The 11,266-nt window shown below is 46.1% G+C and overlaps 1 protein-coding gene across 3 annotated transcripts in view; it reads left to right on the forward strand.

The window, feature by feature from the left end:
- Window positions 1-11,266, forward strand: part of Rab3gap2 (RAB3 GTPase activating non-catalytic protein subunit 2) — a 79,491-nt gene that overhangs the window by 65,493 nt on the left and 2,732 nt on the right. For all 3 annotated transcript variants that reach the window (XM_031337855.1, XM_031337864.1, XM_031337872.1), the window contains 7 exons: window positions 1,785-1,820; window positions 3,063-3,137; window positions 4,082-4,300; window positions 8,996-9,085; window positions 9,644-9,856; window positions 10,719-10,877; window positions 11,041-11,266. The exon at window positions 11,041-11,266 is cut by the window's right edge. In XM_031337855.1, the coding sequence (XP_031193715.1) occupies window positions 1,785-1,820; window positions 3,063-3,137; window positions 4,082-4,300; window positions 8,996-9,085; window positions 9,644-9,856; window positions 10,719-10,877; window positions 11,041-11,190 (942 nt within the window). In that variant the 3' untranslated portion in view covers window positions 11,191-11,266. The remainder of the gene's footprint in view (window positions 1-1,784; window positions 1,821-3,062; window positions 3,138-4,081; window positions 4,301-8,995; window positions 9,086-9,643; window positions 9,857-10,718; window positions 10,878-11,040) is intronic.

An 11,266-nucleotide genomic window follows, 5' to 3' on the forward strand; every position in this document is an offset into this window, starting at 1 on the left:
TAACTGGGCCCTATATCTTAAGTATATGGTGTCTGCAGCAGTAGGAATTTACCTCTGGGGGCTGGGCAATCCCTTTTTTATTTTTAGCTTTTGAACTCTTAGCAATTCTGTCTCAGCCTTCCAAGTGATTCAGTTACAGGTGCACACCACCATGCCTGACTACAAACTCTTAATGCTTTTATTCCTTTACCCTGTAACCACTGTGGTTAGCTCCTTGACACATGGCCCAACTGGCCTAGGCGTCATTCATTCTGTTTTACTCATCTAAGTCATTCTACGCAACATTTGTTTTTTCCCTTTATATATGAGGTGGCCTGTCAGGAGATAAGAAAGTAGAAGCGAGCACTGCATTAAAAAAAATGTTCACTTTCCATTTCCCTCTCTAGACTAATAGCTTTCTGGATTTAGTGACTTAAAAATCCTTTCAAGTGACAGGGACATGGCTCTAGGGAAAAAAAGAAGTTGCGCATGAAGAAAATACTTTTGCAGGCAATGGTTTGGGGTTTTTTACTTTGTAACCTACTTAGCGCAGTTTCTTAGCATGTGTGGTAAAGGCTCAGTCAGTAGGATCTGCTACTCAATATTGAAGACACTGGGCAGTTTTTAGTAGAGACATTACATGCTCAGGAATTCCGGCAGCATTGTGGGATGTCAGAGTTGGCCTGGCCTGAGCCTACTGCCCTAAGTCTGTTACAGGAATCAATGCCAGGTAATGAGGTAACAGTTTCAGGCTCAGCTCCACCGCCCTCTGTGGATTGCCCTCTGTGGACTACCCTCTGGACTGTCCTCTGTGGACTGTCCTCTGTGGACTGTGCTCTGTGGACTGCTCTCTGTGGACTGTCCTCTGTGGACTGTCCTCTGTGGACTGTGCTCTGTGGACTGCTCTCTGTGGACTGTCAGAGGGGACTGTCTTCCTGAAGGTAGAGCTTCCAGCTCCCATTGGTCCTGGACACATAAGCAGTCAGGCTTGAGTAAGAGCTTCCTTAAGCAAGGCTGCCTTTGTTAGCCTGGAGTAGAATTCTCATCTGTCCTGTTGTCTTTTTTTGTAACCATTTAAATCATATATTTTGATCAACAAACAGAGTTCTTTGGTGTGTTCTGTACTAGGAATTTTTAGACAACACAGCCACTTGCCTATACAAACCGAGAGCTGGGTTTTACTAAGCCTCTTCTGTCCGCCTGTCTTGTTATCTTTCAGCCTCCCCCTCCCCTTTCTCTCTCTCTGACAGGGCCTCACCAGCTAGCCTTGAACTTTAAAATTCAAGATCATCTTTCCTCTGGTAGGCTGGGAGTTCAGCACTGTGCTGCTCTCCATGCCTGTGGGGACTTTTCTTATTGGTTCAAAATACACAATTTATTGGGGGGAGGGATTTTTTATTAGATGTATTTATTTATTTCACTTTTTATACATGAATATTTTGCCTATGTGCACCTATGTGTGCCATGTATAAGCCTATAGAAGCCCTAGATGGTTGTAAGCTACAGTGTGGGTGCAGGGAATTGAACCTGGGTCCTTAGTAAGAGCAACAGTGCTCTTAACTGCTGGGGTGTCTCTCCAGCCCAAGAATTTTTTTTTTTTTTTGGAAAATTATTATTCATGAGCACAGTGTAATCTTTTTAATATTTGAGTGCTTCCAGAAAAAATTGCTCTTATTGTTGGCAGCCAATAGTTAATCCATGGCATGTGTATTTATAGCTGCAATTTGGGTTGCTTTTTATTTCCTGTACCATTCTAATGCCTGTTAGTTTAAATTGCTAAATATTACACTTCCTATCTGTTTCAGGTTGGGAAATCTCCAAAGGATAGGCTGTGCCGAAGGGTGAGTGAGCCTCATTGTCAAACCTATGTTCCATCTCCATAGCGTAGTACTGTAGGAGTGAATTTTGGTTCTTACTGTCGAGGTGATCTGGAGATAACAAGGAACAGAAAGAGAGTGCAGCATTAACGAAATAGTTGTGGTCTCTGGCCATTCAGTTTCCCGACGAGACAGCAGCTAGCCTGTGACACTCCTCCAGCTCCATTAACCTTGGACTCCGATGGGAAGTAGTTGTTACCGTTTCTGCTTCTGCCTTGGTCTGCTCAGCTCCAGCCCCTCACAGTAGGGATGCCTCACCTCCCCTGCAGGCAGGCTCTCCATCCAGTCTCAGCTCACCTCAACTGAGACTGACCCACAGACAGTGAGGCTGCTGGTCAGTAGTTTTGCTGTTCAAACTGGGACTTATACTTCTGAGGTATCTCAAGAAGTGTTGAGACACCTAAATATAACTGCCAAAGACCTTGTTCCCCCAACCAGTCACCACGACCAACGATTTCCACTATGTCCTTCAGACTGGTTCTGTGACTGGAGCCAAGTATTCATTAGTGCGCGCATGTTCGTGTGTGCGCACACACGCTTACACACACACACACTCTTTGTATTATGTACTTTGAGGATGTGAAGACCTTCTCGCCCTTAAAAAGACTACACAGAGATGCCGTGGCCTTCACACTTGTCTGGTAAGGGGTCATTGGGAACTATTTCTTGCCAAAAAATTTGAATCTAGTATTTGTCTGTCAAGTGGAGGATTCTACTTTTATTCAAAGAATCCAGTTCAGTGCCTTCAAGATACTATAAAGCCAGCAGCCCGGGCTGGTAACTTAGACCTTCCCTGGTTATGTCTCATGTGTACACCTTACCATATTTCATGGTTAGCTGGCTGGCAAACGCTCTGGCAAGTTGAAGAATCTGTCTTTACAGTGCACAGACACAAAACATTACCGTCTCCCCTCTCGCCCTTGGTGTTAGAGATGGAATCCAGAGTCTTATATATGCTGAGTATACCCCAGCCACTAAGCCACTCCCTCACCTCAGAACTTGGACTTTGATTGATAATAATAATACTGATATCACACTAAGCGCTGATATCAAATTGATAGTACCAAACCCACTAGCAAGATATTTAACATACAATGACTGCAGATTGTATTCATTGTAGAGAGTCGGGCAGATGGCCATGTTGAGCTTTCTTTTCTGTAGCACAGCAATTTGACGCAGGGACGTTGTGTTCCTTTTTGAGAACAGGATGTAGGGATGAGCGACACAGCACTGACAGCCTTCCTCGGTTCCTGCCTGGATCTTCTTCAGACATCATTGGAGGTAAACGAGGTGTACAGTAGCCATGTGGTAGAGCATGCCTATAATCCCCTCCTGGGAAGCTGGGACAGAATGCCTGAAGGCCAGCCAGGGCTATGCAGTGAGACCATAGGCACGCACGCACGCACGCACGCACGCACGCACGCACACAGAACTCTTCCTCACACCCTTTCTCAGTCTGAGCGTCTCTTTAGATATTGGATATTCTGAAAACTATTCAGTTTAAGAAATGACATTTGGTGGATTATATATCATATTTATCTGTAGGTTTTGGCTTTAGCCTAAAAAGTAATTGTTACGAGAAATATTTAAAAAGTGGCGATATCCTGCGCTATGCCCAGCTACTCTGCCCAAGGTCCCGCCGCCTCTACGCTAGCCTCTGTGTGGTAGTCTTTCTAGCTCCGATTTGCCTGCCTCAGAGCTGCCTGTACGTTCTCAGCCATCCACCTCCTGTGGTCAGCAGTCCCAAATTCCAGTAACCCAGTAAATCAAAACTCTAGAAGCTTATAATTAATCAGTCAGATTTATATATCAATAAATTCTTAGTTCACAAGATGCCCACACAATATTAGACAAGTTATCCCAATTATTCTATCCCTATATGATATTATAGCTACCTGTGGCTATTTAAAGCCATGCAGAACCTGAATCGTCCTGTTCATCCTCCATCTTCCTCCTCCTCCTGTCTCTGTCTCTGAAACTCCCAGCTCTACCTCCCTTTTCCCTGTCCAGTCACAGGCTTCCTTTTGCATTAACATTTAAATTAAATGCTACAGGTGGTAGTCATTCTCTCTCTCCCTCTCTCTCTCTCTCTCTCTCTCTCTCTCTCTCTGTTATACTTTGTGGTTTCTCTGTTGTAAGTGGGGATGAAGACTTCAGGATGCACTGTAGGATTTGCGGCTTTAGTCTCCGACTCCTGACACAGACTTCCGTTCTCACCCTCGCAGGCTGACATTAGCAGGGATGAAGTCCAGGTACCAGTCCTGGACACTGAGGATGCCTGGCTGGCTGTGGAAGGTCCCATCTCTATCGTGGAGCTGGCGCTGGAGCAGAAGCCTATCCATTACCCACTGGTGGAGCACCATTCCATCCTCTGCTCCATCCTGTACGCATCCATGCGCTTTTCTCTGAAGAGTGTGAAGCCACTCGCCCTCTTTGACAGCAAGGTGAGCTCCCCAGCTCTGGAGCTGGTTCGGAGTTGCTGGTTAACAGGCACATGGCTTTCTTACTGAATTGTCTGTGTTTGGTTTTTAATGATTTATAGGGTGATCTCTGAGAGGTTCCAGGTCCCTTATCCCCTTACCTAGCTCTGTTCTTTTACTTTCCTCACAGCGTGCTTCGGGGCTGTCAGTCTTTTTCATTCTGCATGTTCCCCCTAGACAGACAGACCGACCCGCTTGCTTCCTCTAGTGTGTGTGTCGGCAGGACTTACATGTACAGTTTGATGAGTGTGCTTTAATTGAATGTCCTAAGGAGCTTGTATCGAAAACCTATCTGCAGATCCTCATCCTGCCCTAACTTAGTTTGCTTTCCATGAGTTCTGTGGCTTGAGTAATCGACATCAGTGCCTGTTTGTGTACTCGTACGCACTAGAAACCTGGAGGTGAACTCTACCCGAGCCCCATCTGTTCACTTGTTCTGAGCTGTAGCTGGCATGGTGCTGTGCTTGTAACTCCCAGCACTTAGGAGGCAGAAGCTGGTTCAAGGCCAGCATGGGCCACTTAGCCAATTCCAGGCCATCCTAAGCTGAGACCCTGTCTCAAGAACCAAAACTATCCCAGCTGAACATTACTGACCATCACTGTCTTCCCCACTTGCCTAGTCCAACAGACCCCTTCCTACCATCCTGTCTCCATTGCTCTCAAGGCCAACACTGAAGAAGCCATCTTTCTAATCAGATTGGTGTCCTGCCTCACATTTTTGTAGCTCCTTGCAAAATCAGCTTCAAACTTGGTGGTCCATGGAAAAGCTCTGCATCATTTGGTGGATTAGTAAGTCCTTCTCAGGTGCCCCGAGATACAGGGTTAACAGGAAATAAGAACTTCAGTTTTACTATTCACTCGGCTCTGACAGAGTTGGAGGATGCAGCTTCAGCTCATAAGAAAGTGAGAGTGTCATTTCTCAGGCTCAGCCTTTGGCTAAGGTCAAGTGTGATAGCACATTTCTCAAGACAGGCTTCACCTCGGGTCCCTGGAGGAGCAGAGAGAGCGTCTTCCTGTGGAAAACCGCCTCTCTAAAGAGGGCATGCAGGGCATGGTGTGTGTTCAGCAGCTTCACTTACACTCACAGCCCTTAGGGTCTCTTCTACTATTTTAAGGAAGTTCTGCCCGTAAAACTGTGGAGCTGGGAGGGACTGTCCACAGCCTTTCCTGCTCCATCCGCCATGCCTAAGTCATATATCCTGTCACAGTCATTGCTTGTATTGTCTCATTTTCATAGGCAGCTGTTTTGTGTGGCTAGCATCTAGGTTGGCTTTGTTATCATTCAGGCACCCTCCCCCCTTCAAAGCCCTTGTCTATGTCCCCAAAACTTAGCACACCTCTTTGTTGTTCCCGTGTCAGTGTACCTTGCCTATCACAAAGCAAGAGCTCAGTAAAAGTTAGATGCATTTGTAATCAAGATGTTCAAGGAAAGGTGCGTGTCCACAGTGCGCATAGGGGATGGAATGTGGGAAAGGCTCAGTGAGGTTCTGGAGGGTGGAGCCTAGAGGGTAGTACATTCTAAAGGCTCTGAGGAATCTACCTCGAAGCTTCGACTGCAGAGCCAACAGAGCCTGAAGGGGTTCCAGCAAACCTGTTCTCAAACTTGGGACCGGGCAGGTCATCTAAGAAAGCTTATTTAGGATGATCTTAGACACGCTTAGTTTGATAGTCTACATAAGCAGGAGTAATGTATATTTTAAGAGAGCAGTATGGGGACTGGGGATACAGTTTAGTGTCAGGGCACTTGCTTAGTATGCTGGGTGCCCTTTGTCCTATCTCTCCCTAACTAGAGAGTGACAGAGAGTTGGGGAGGGACCATTGTAGTAATAGTTGGTGTTTATTTCATTTTGTTAATTTTGGTTTTGGTTTTGTCTGGTTTTTCAAAACAGGATATCTCTCTGTAGCCCTGGCTGTCCTGGAACTCACAGACTAACCTGCCTCTGCCAGTCTGGTGGAATTAAAGGTGTGTGTCACCACTGCCCAGCTGAGAGATTTTTTTTTTTAAAAAAGATTCATTTATTTATTTATTTAATGTATGCAGGTTTATACGGTTGCTTTCTTCAGACACACCAGAAGAGGGCATCGGATCCCCATTACAGATGGTTGTGAGCCACCATATGGTTGCTGGGAATTGAACTCAGGACCTCTGGAAGAGCAGTCTGTGCTCTTAACTGCTGAGCCATCTCTCCAGCCCCCCCTTTTTTTTTTTTAAGATTTATTTCTTATTATTATAAATGAGTACACTAAAGCTGTCTTCAGATACACCAGAAGAGGGATTCAGATTTCATTATGGGTGGTTGTGAGTCACCAAGTGGTTGCTGGGATTTGAACTCACGACCTTCAGAAGAACTGTAGGTGCTCTTATCCGCTGAGCCATCTCACCAGCCCCAGCTGAGAGATTTTAATCAACAGTATTTAGATTACAGTTGTTTAGGGCAGCATATAATTGTTTATATTCAGCATAGTGGTAGAGACTGCATCTAACCCACAGAGGACAAAAAGCAAAACAGATGGCAGCTACCCCAGCAGTTAACCTTTGAGAGAAAGGCAACAGTGGGGGCTGATGACAAACTTTCTCAGTGAGACATTATATATAGTAAATATTTCGTTTGAAATTGTTAAAGATGCTTAAGAAATCACAGGTTTGGCATGAGGCACATGCCTTTACTTCCAACATCCTGGAGGTAGGCACCACCTTCAGATCTTTGCTACCCAGAACTACATGCAGCTAGGGCAAAGACTGGCCTGCATGTGAAGCCAGTGGTGTATAGTTTTAACCTACGCGGCACTGGGCATTACTTGGAATCACAGACATTCACTGTGCAGATGCTCTCTGTCTGGGATGGCTTGTTCACATCTAGATGAAAGGTAATCCAAGGTAGAGTGCTGCTGAGTGGCAGACCTGGGTGCTCTCACTGCATTACCTGCTGAGGGAAGCCTGACACAGTATTGTTTGATTGGTTTTGAGTTGGGAGGAGTGTGGAGGTCAGAGGACAATGGGTGTGTTCCTCAGTATAGCTCTTCTCCTTGGTAGTGCTGAGGATTTGAATTCAAGTATGTGTGCTTATTCAGCAAGTGCTCGTACCCAGTGAGCACCTGCCCAGCCTGCCCTGTTCTGGATGGCTCTGTAAACATGTACCAGTGTTTAAGGGTTCAGAATACTTGCGCATTATCCCAGTGATTTACTACTGCTTAAGCAATTCTCCCAAAGACTTGGTACCTGCAAACAACCAACACTTACTTGTTTAGATTTCAGCCTTGCACTGAGCTAGATGCACAGACCCTGTCACTTAAATAGCCTTGGAGACCATGGTGGAGCTCTTCATGGTGGTGTCAGCTAAAGGCTAAGCTGGACTGGGGAGTGTGATCTAGTCCGTCTGTCTGTCTGTAGGGTTGGGAGTGTGATCTAGTCCGTCTGTCTGTCTGTAGGGTTGGGAGTGTGATCTAGTCCGTCTGTCTGTCTGTAGGGTTGAAGAGTGTGATCTAGTCCGTCTGTCTGTCTGTAGGGTTAGGAGTGTGACCTAGTCCGTCTGTCTGTCTGTAGGGTTGGGAGTGTGATCAAGTCCGTCTGTCTGTCTGTAGGGTTGAAGAGTGTGATCTAGTCCGTCTGTCTGTCTGTAGGGTTGGGAGTGTGATCTAGTCCGTCTGCTGTAGGGTTGGGAGTGTGATCAAGTCCGTCTGTCTGTCTGTAGGGTTGGGAGTGTGATCTAGTCCGTCTGTCTGTCTGTAGGGTTGGAGAGTGTGATCTAGTCCATCTGTCTGTCTGTAGGGTTAGGAGTGTGATCTAGTCCATCTGTCTGTCTGTAGGGTTGGAGAGTGTGATTAAGTCCGTCTGTCTGTCTGTAGGGTTGGGAGTGTGATTAAGTCTGTCTGTCTGTCTGTAGGGTTGGAGAGTGTGATCTAGTCCGTCTGTCTGTCTGTAGGGTTGGAGGGTGTGATCTAGTCCGTCTGTCTGTCTGTAGGGTTGGGAGTGTGATCTAGTCCGTCTGTCTGTCTGTAGGGTTGGGAGTGTGATTAAGTCTGTCTGTCTGTCTGTAGGGTTGGAGAGTGTGATCTAGTCTGTCTGTCTGTCTGTAGGTTTGCTCACCTGACCTCGGGGTCCTCTCAGGGCGAACAAGAGTGTCCAAAGCAGAACCATAGTTCTTTGGAACCCAGTCTGGAGTGTCACTTGCTATCACCTGTCTAATTGCACTTGCTAGCAGCCAGCAGCCCACAATTCAGGGGAAGAATAACATGGGACTCAAATACTAGATGAGCAGGGACCATCTTAAAGGCTGCTGGTCACACACTGGACAGTGGTCACCACTCGAGATGCCGAAAAGAATGCTGACATCTTTCTGTTTAAGGAAAATATAAAAGTCAACCACAAGTTACTCATAAAGTGACAACTTTAAAAATCTCCCTTATTGGCTGGAGAGATGGTTCAGTGGTTAAGAGCACTGACTGCTCTTCCAGAGGTCCTGAGTTCAAATCCCAGCAACCACATGGTGGCTCACAATCACCCGTAAAGAGATCTGACGCCCTCTTCTGGTGCGTCTGAAGACAGCTACTTACACATACTTCGATATAATAATAAATAAATCTTTAAAAAAGAAATCTCCCTTATTCTCCCTTAATCTGTACTCAGGGTGTTTTTGTTTTCTCTGTCTTTCTCTTTAGGGAAAGAATGCGTTTTTTAAGGATTTAACCTCAATTCAGTTATTACCTAGTGGGGAAATGGATCCAAATTTTATTTCAGTAAGACAACAGGTAAGTTAGTTACTGGATTTTCTTGTTTCTTAGGAGGAAATAGCAAAATAGAAATATAGCTGTCTCTTAAAAGGATGGCCACCTGAAGTGATTCCCAGGAGCTAGTTTCTCTAGTGTGTCTTCCTTTATTGATAGCAAAACCATTTTCGAGTTAGTGGGACAGCTCAGCAGGTGAAGGACATTTAGTGACCTTAATTCCATCTCATGATAGAGGAGAGAACTGATTCCTCCACATTCATGCGATGGCATGTGTGTACATGTGTACACATGAATGCATGTACACACACATTTTAAAAATTCAAAATAATTTGTGTAGTCTGTTTGACAAAGTTGACTTGAGGCACTTTTAATTATGTTATTGATGTGTATGGAGGGTGGGGGTACTTGTCTGTGGCACTGAGTATGGAGGGGTGAGACCAGCTCTGTGGGGTCAGTTCTCCTCCACCTGTAGATGAACTCTTGGGATTGAACACAGGCCACCAGCTTACACAGCAAGCACTGGGCTACTTTTAAGTGAAAAGTACTGACGAGGCAGTGCTCTGCCTTCCTGTCTTCAAGTTCTTACTGAAAGTTGTCAGTGCAGCTGTCCAGGCTCAGCATTCCAAGGACAGAGATCCCTCTGCAGAAGCAGCAGACACTCACTGCAAAGATCTCAACTGGCCGAGTCTGGCTGTGGACTTAGCCCATCACCTTCAAGTGAGCGAAGATGTCATTCGAAGACACTATGTAGGAGAGCTGTACAACCATGGAGCTGACCTCTTAGGAGAGGAGGTGAGGATGCTCATGGGATGCAAGTTATAAAACACACAGCTGGAGGAAGCAAGCAGTAAATGAAGAGTAAAATAGTTGGATATAATGGTGTGTGCATTTGCGACGCGGAGGCAAGAGGATAAGAACTTTTAAGGTCAGCCTCCTGTACGTAGGCCAGCTAGGACATGAGACCAATTCCAATGAAATCAACAAAAGAATAGAAAGCTATATCCAAATTTGTGCCTGCTGCCAGGTTCATACAGGCATAGAGCAGTACACAGGTAAGGCCCCTGGAGGACTGCTCATCAGCGGGAGCAGAGAAGCATGAAGATCTGTCCCAAGAGATGAAAGTAGAGTGAGGAGTCTCAGTAGGTGAAAGAAAGTGGTAACTGATCCGACCTCTAAAGGAGAAGCAGTTAGCCACTCCCAGAGCTGAGACACTGAGGAGTCCACAGGTCCAGATACGTGGACCAGCGTGGCAAGGTCCAAGGCCAGAAATCCAGTGTGGCTACCAGACCTCGAAAGCAATGAGTCAGGGCCAGTAGGTATCCACTCAAGCAAGGAGTGACTCTGTCAGCAATAAGGAGAAGAGGCTTGTTCTCCAAGCCTGAGGCCACTTCAGAGTACTCAGTAGCCATCAGGTGATAGCATCTAACATCACCTTTACTTGAAAATGAGGTATATTGTCATATAAATTGAAAACTTAGGTAACAAAAATTAGCTGATGAGCAAGAGTTCAATTGGGTTTAAATTCTAGATCAGATTTCAGTTTTCCTTTATCCATGCACATGGTCATGTGGACAGCCAAAAGTACAGTCTCCTCATTGGCAACCTTCCTGGGACAGTAGCTCCTACTGAATTATTTCTCCATGTTCACCCTTAGGCCATTTTTCAAGTTCAGGACAAAGAAGTTCTGGCGTCTCAGCTGCTAGTGCTGACAGGGCAAAGGCTGGCTCACGCACTTTTCCACACCCAGACGAAGGAAGGCATGGAGCTGCTGGCCAGACTCCCACCCACACTCTGCACCTGGCTGAAGGCAATGGTAAGTGGAGGGCAGTGTGAGCGGAAGGTCCGCGGTGGCCTCTTTCTTCAGTGAGCTTCATCCCAAAGAAATGCTTCTAGTGGGAGAAGTTCCATAGTAAAGCTTTGTCAGTAAGGTGTTGTTTGGCTGCACGAAACTGATGGCTGTTGTGTCCCATCCACAGAATCCCCAGGATCTTCAGAACACTGGCGTGCCTATTGCAGCAACAGCTAAACTAGTGCATAAAGTGATGGAGCTCTTGCCAGAGAGGCACGGGCAGTACAGCCTCGCCTTACACCTCATCGATGCCGTGGAAGCCATGGCTACTTTATGACAGCAGCCTCCAGTCCTGGGACTGACTGCACCAACCACTGCATGTCATTTTACATAGTAAGATCCGGGACTTTGGA

The sequence above is a fragment of the Mastomys coucha genome, unplaced genomic scaffold, assembly GCF_008632895.1.
Source record: "Mastomys coucha isolate ucsf_1 unplaced genomic scaffold, UCSF_Mcou_1 pScaffold1, whole genome shotgun sequence".
NCBI lineage: Eukaryota > Metazoa > Chordata > Mammalia > Rodentia > Muridae > Mastomys > Mastomys coucha.